Source organism: Salmo trutta, chromosome 8, assembly GCF_901001165.1.
Source record: "Salmo trutta chromosome 8, fSalTru1.1, whole genome shotgun sequence".
In the NCBI taxonomy this organism is placed as follows: Eukaryota; Metazoa; Chordata; class Actinopteri; order Salmoniformes; family Salmonidae; genus Salmo; species Salmo trutta.
Window position 1 is genome coordinate 46,948,129 of NC_042964.1, and position 5,451 is coordinate 46,953,579.

Here is a 5,451-nt window from a genome sequence, read left to right on the forward strand (position 1 = left end):
GGAGTGTGTCAGCAGTTCCTGCAAGAGGAAGGCATTGATGCTATGGACTGGCCTGCCCGTTCCCCAGACCTGAATCCAATTGAGCACATCTGGGACATCATGTCTCGCTCCATCCACCAACGCCACGTTGCACCACAGACTGTCCAGGAGTTGACGGATGCTTTAGTCCAGGTCTGGGAGGAGATCCCTCAGGAGACCATCCGCCACCTCATTAGGAGCATGCCCAGGCATTGTAGGGAGGTCATACAGGCACGTGGAGGCCACACACACTACTGAGCCTCATTTTGACTTGTTTTAAGGACATTACATCAAAGTTGGATCAGCCTGTAGTGTGGTTTTCCACTTTAATTTTGAGTGTGACTCCAAATCCAGACCTCCATGGGTTGATAAATTGGATTTCCATTGATTATTTTTGTGTGATTTTGTTGTCAGCACATTCAACTATGTAAAGAAAAAAGTATTTAATAAGATTATTTCTTTCATTTAGATCTAGGATGTGTTGTTTAAGTGTTCCCTTTATTTTTTTGAGCAGCATATTTATATATATTTATATATATATATATATATATATATATATATATCACACACACACAAAATAGTGTCTTCAAAGTGATAAACTATTCAGAGTAACATGAAAGTGTCTCCTGACCCCTGTAGAGAGAGGAAATAGAGTGGTCTAGTTCTCTCTGTGTGGCTCCATCTCAATGTGAATCTGTGTTTCCCAGGTTACATGAGTTCAGCAGCCAACGAGGAAGTGCTTTGATGCACTCTCTTCCTCCTGTCCGTGTGGGTGACCTCACTATGTGAGGACCGGAGGAGCCATTTCTAGTCCAACAGCAGCAGTTCAAACACAGCAGCAAAAACTGTCTGGTAATGTAGAAACTAGGATCCTGTTCAAGGTGAATGTCATGCTGAATGCCATGTTGCATCGACACTGATAAGACTCTACAGATTGAGGGACGGTTTCCCGGACACAGATTAAACCTAGTCCTGGACTGAAAAGCATCTTCAATGGAAATTCTCTATGTACATAGATTTTTAGTCCAGGACAAGGTTTATCTGGGTCTGGGAAACCTGCCCTGATTGTTTTAGGAACTACAAACTCAAACCCTTTCAGAAGAGGTTGTATTTCAGATGTTTCTACACTTCCATGCTTGTTCCAATGGGAACAGAAATAATTTACCACCTCACCTAAACAGTTTAAACAGAGGTATCCTAACATTCACTAAATTCATTTTTTGTGTGATATTTGTTTCTATGTAGCTTGTTGTGATGAAATGCAAGGCTTGATTTTGTTTAAACTGTGTGCATACTGTTTAAGTGAACATTTGGCCTGAAAAGGAAATGGTTTCAACTCAAATGTTGTGGTTTAGTCACAGTGAAAACTTTGAATTATAATTTACAAAACAATGAAGTGATTTCAAGGACCAATTCAGAGCGAAATATGCAAAATAAAAAACAAAAAATTCAATGGACATGTTCAATTCATTTGATTCATTCAAAGTTTTAATTCCATTCCAGTGCAGCGGAGTGACTGCCCTGAGTTGACAGAAATCGAGCACTTTAGCATCTCATCTTCAATCATGGAAAGGGGCCTACAGGTGCGCATCAAGGTCAACAGCGACCTCTACTGCCAGTGCTCTGAAAATCTTTTTTTACAAGGCCACAACATTTCCTACTGTAGGCTAACTAGTCTGGCTAACACCTAACTTCGAAAGTCCTCCTGCATCAGCGTCTGGAATGGCTCTTCGATGTTGTCGGCACAATGCGTCGATAACGAAGGGGGCTGTGCTGACTTGTTGGTTCTCCTTGTCTTTCTCACTCAAACACCCACTCACAGCCCCTGAGTGCCGCCCTATTCCGACACCACCGCAATAGCCTATTACACAATCCATCGTGATAGAAATTATTTCCATTGAGAATGGACCACTGTTTAAAACAACAGTGAATAGAAATTGCATTTATTTGAATGCAAAATGTCCATTCAACCTATTCCAATGACAGGCTTACAGTTCATATTGCACATGGCTACTCATTGTAGGTCACTCGGTCTCCATCTTTATTTCAATAGTACTGAATTAAGTACTCTGGATATATCTGATTGTGATCAAATATGACAAAAATTCTGGGATACATGACATTGTCCACACAACTGTCATGGAAGTTGATAGCACTTTTGTCATCAGGCTTGAGGAAATCTTTCTTTCCCAGTGTAGTTTTCCCAACTATCACCTTGCACAGAAACATAGTTTTGGTCTTTTGGCTACTGAAGCCTTGTGGTGCCTCACCAAACAGAGGTACTGGATCAGTGTTCCATGGACTGTACTTGTCTGCATATGATGCAAATCTTGCAAAGTAGGTTCCTACATAAAAGGAAGAAGAGGGTTAATAATGGGGTTACTGTACCAGAGAGATTATACCTGCTGTCATACATACTATATTCATTTATAGCCTGTTTCATCATCACTTACCTTTTCCAAGAACATGGCCATTGATACCAGCTAACCTGTTGTCAAAATTGTATGTACAAATTGAGTGTACGTTGCTGACTTTTGTTCCATGAAACAGCTTCTCCTCCTTGACCTCTGTAACACCTTGAATCCTTCCCAACTGAATCTTTTTCCTTTAAAAAGAGAAGCACCATGTAAAAAAGGCCGTCCTGCTCCTCTCCTCATAACTTCCCTCACAGTCCCTTCAGTCCCGTTAGTTTGGCTGCTCAGCCTACCCAAATTATTCCTCACCCATCATAGAACTGCCATTCGCAACCAATATGAGTGCTTGGAAATGCGCATCTGGACACTGCACCCGCCCACTCAGGTCAGAGTGTTATCGTTGTCCGACAGGAGAAGACGCATGTTTCTGACTACTTTTAGTTGTTGACAGTAACACGAATGTCTGAATGTTGTACGTGTATCGAAATGCAGGGCATTTATTATGGGTATTACATGCTGTGTAATTTAAACGTTTTTATTTAACCTTTAACTAGAGAAGTCAGTTAAGAACAAATTCTTATTTACATTGACGGCCTACCCCGGCCAAACACTAACCTGGACGACGCTGGGCCAATTGTGCGTCGCCTTATGGGACACCCAATCACGGCCAATTGTGATACAGCCTTTAATCGAACCAAGGTCTGTAGTGACGCCTCTAGCACTGAGATGCAGTGCCTTAGACCGCTGTGCCACTCGGGAGCCCCAAAAATAATGGTTAATTACCACTAATTACTTCCTGTTACTTTGATAGCTTTCAGACATAGGTTCTACTGTATGGCTGTTACTATTCTTTAATGTTCGAGTTGCCAATACTGCTTTGCCTATTGTTTATCATATGTAGTATTATTCCGTACAGCCATAAGTGTTATGGCATTGGATGCACAAGTACTTTTGCAGAAGTGGTTTAATTGTTGTATTGGTAAACAGTCTTTTGCATACACACGCTACCACAGCGTTTTCCATAGTGGCTTCAACATCATGTTCTAACCGGACAGCACTATAGAGGACAGAACCAAACCAATCAGTTAAGTATATAGTGGGTGAGGGCATTCACAGCTGACCACTCAGACGGGTGAGGGCATACCAGCCAATTGTTTTCACGTGGTCCTTCTAGCCGGATTTAGTGACCAACAGTTTTTTACATGGTCCGTCATTTCTCCGGATTTAGCGACCAATAGTTTTTACAATGGTCAATACAATAGTGATAGAATACCACCAAATTAGATAGGAAATGTATACTGTACTACATCCATCTATTTCTGGAGAAATTATAATAATATTATGATGATGTAAATTCGAATTCCTCTTACCTACAGTAAAATTCCCAGAGGTCCAGGTTCTGTATTCTACAGATGGATTTGATGCGTCTTTCTAGTTCCCCCTCCTTTAAGCAGCCTGCCACATAATTATATTCAGCTGTGTCTCTCTTCAGACAGAACACCTATGGGTTAATGATGGAAATGAAATCATACTCAGATTACAAACAAACTCAGGATAAGTGATAAGTAAACAAACGTTATATTATTGAAGAATAACCGACTCTAAGGTTTGTTTATATACTAGATACTACGTCTAACATCTGATGTGATTGAGTTAGCAACAACTTGCCCTTTAAACAATCTAATTTTCCACTGGACATATATTGCTTTGTGTTCCCAAATCAATAAAAAAGAGATTACAAAAACTGATATGTATAACTTTTGTTTTCGTTTTATAACTTTATTTTCATCTGCACCTGATAGGGGTATTTGGGGTCCACCGCTTCCCAGTGTGTGGGCACTGAACTAACACAAGAGCATCTAAAAGAGAAACAAAATAAACAATTTCATGTTAAAAGGAAACCAAGCCACCAGTGAGTTGGTTTCACTTTCATTTCTCAGTAAGTGATGAGAGTATGTGTTGCCTAAAGGTGGAGCAATACATTTCAGAGACATGTTTGATCTGGATCCATTCCATAACTTATTGAACCCCAGTGATCACAATTGACAAATCTAAAGTTTCACCTTCCACTATTCCCGGTTTCGTGAGTCTTGTTGGATCGTTTGATTCGCCTCTGCTTCCTTGTTTTGATGTCAGTCAGAACCATCTCTGGAAATCAAATAGTCCGTGCTATCAGTTCACAACATAAAACCTTTGATGTGAAAATAACTTCTAAAAAATTCAAAAAAAAATACTGTATGATATTATTGTGGATACAGGTTGATAGTTAGGAATCAAGTAAATACCAGCAAAATCCAGCTTGTTGATGCCTCTGGATGTGGATATCTGTAACACTCCTTTTGGATTTCTTGTGTAATACCTTTCAATGTCCTCACTGGTCAGAGATTTTCCTTCTATTTGATCATCCTGAAAGAAAAATACAATTTATAAGACAAAGCAAAGTCTGAAAGATGTAAGAGTTGGACCACTGGGCACAGACGTCAATTCAACGTCTATTCCAAGTTGGCTCAACGTCATTTCATTGAAATTATGTGGAAACAATTTTGACTCAACCAGTGTATGCCCAGTGGGTGTGGGTGTGGGTGAATGGGTGGGGAGGGGGGGGGGTAGTGGGAGATTAACTCTAGACTGACAAAAGAGACACCTACCTCAAACATGTGCCACGTTCCCCTTTCGTCCAGGTAGAACCAATGCCATGGATTTGTTTTGTAATCTGTCATAACAGGCATGTCTGAGGTGTCCATGTCCTCAACTTCTGAACTCCTTTCTGATTGAGTCCACATCTACATCAGGACACACACACATATCATATTTACAGAAACACCACTGAAATTTGGCTTGATAAAATACTAGGGAAAATGTTACTTTACCTTCTCCTGAGGTTTTGTTTTGTAGTAAAGGTGAATGGTACTGTAGCTATCCAAGATTAGCCTGCCACTCCTGATCTTGTTCAGCACTGCTTGAAAATGCTGTAGTAACATCACCAGTCAAACCACACCCTCTTAAAGGAGGACGTCCT

The 5,451-nt window shown here is 40.5% G+C and overlaps 1 protein-coding gene across 1 annotated transcript; it reads right to left on the bottom strand.

The window, feature by feature from the left end:
• Positions 1–1,484: 1,484 nt before the first annotated feature.
• LOC115199114 (protein mono-ADP-ribosyltransferase PARP11-like) lies at positions 1,485–5,451 on the bottom strand. The gene is made up of 8 exons (XM_029761690.1): positions 5,303–5,451; positions 5,081–5,215; positions 4,718–4,838; positions 4,496–4,580; positions 4,228–4,291; positions 3,803–3,933; positions 2,472–2,623; positions 1,485–2,363 (listed from the first exon to the last, which is right to left on the bottom strand). The coding sequence occupies exons 1-8, from the start codon at positions 5,411–5,413 to the stop codon at positions 2,065–2,067; spliced, it is 1,098 nt and encodes a 365-aa protein (XP_029617550.1). The 5' UTR covers positions 5,414–5,451; the 3' UTR covers positions 1,485–2,064.

What these genes read in the sequence shown, in the direction of transcription:
- LOC115199114 (XM_029761690.1), bottom strand. Translation starts at nt 5,413, where the DNA reads ATGTTACTACAGCATTTTCAAGCAGTGCTGAACAAGATCAGGAGTGGC. An exon ending in GAAACCGGGAATAGTGGAAG is followed by an intron (nt 4,292 to 4,495) that starts GTGAAACTTTAG and finishes TTTCTCTTTTAG; the next exon opens with ATGCTCTTGTGTTAGTTCAG. An exon ending in ACCCCAAATACCCCTATCAG is followed by an intron (nt 3,934 to 4,227) that starts GTGCAGATGAAA and finishes ATTAACCCATAG; the next exon opens with GTGTTCTGTCTGAAGAGAGA.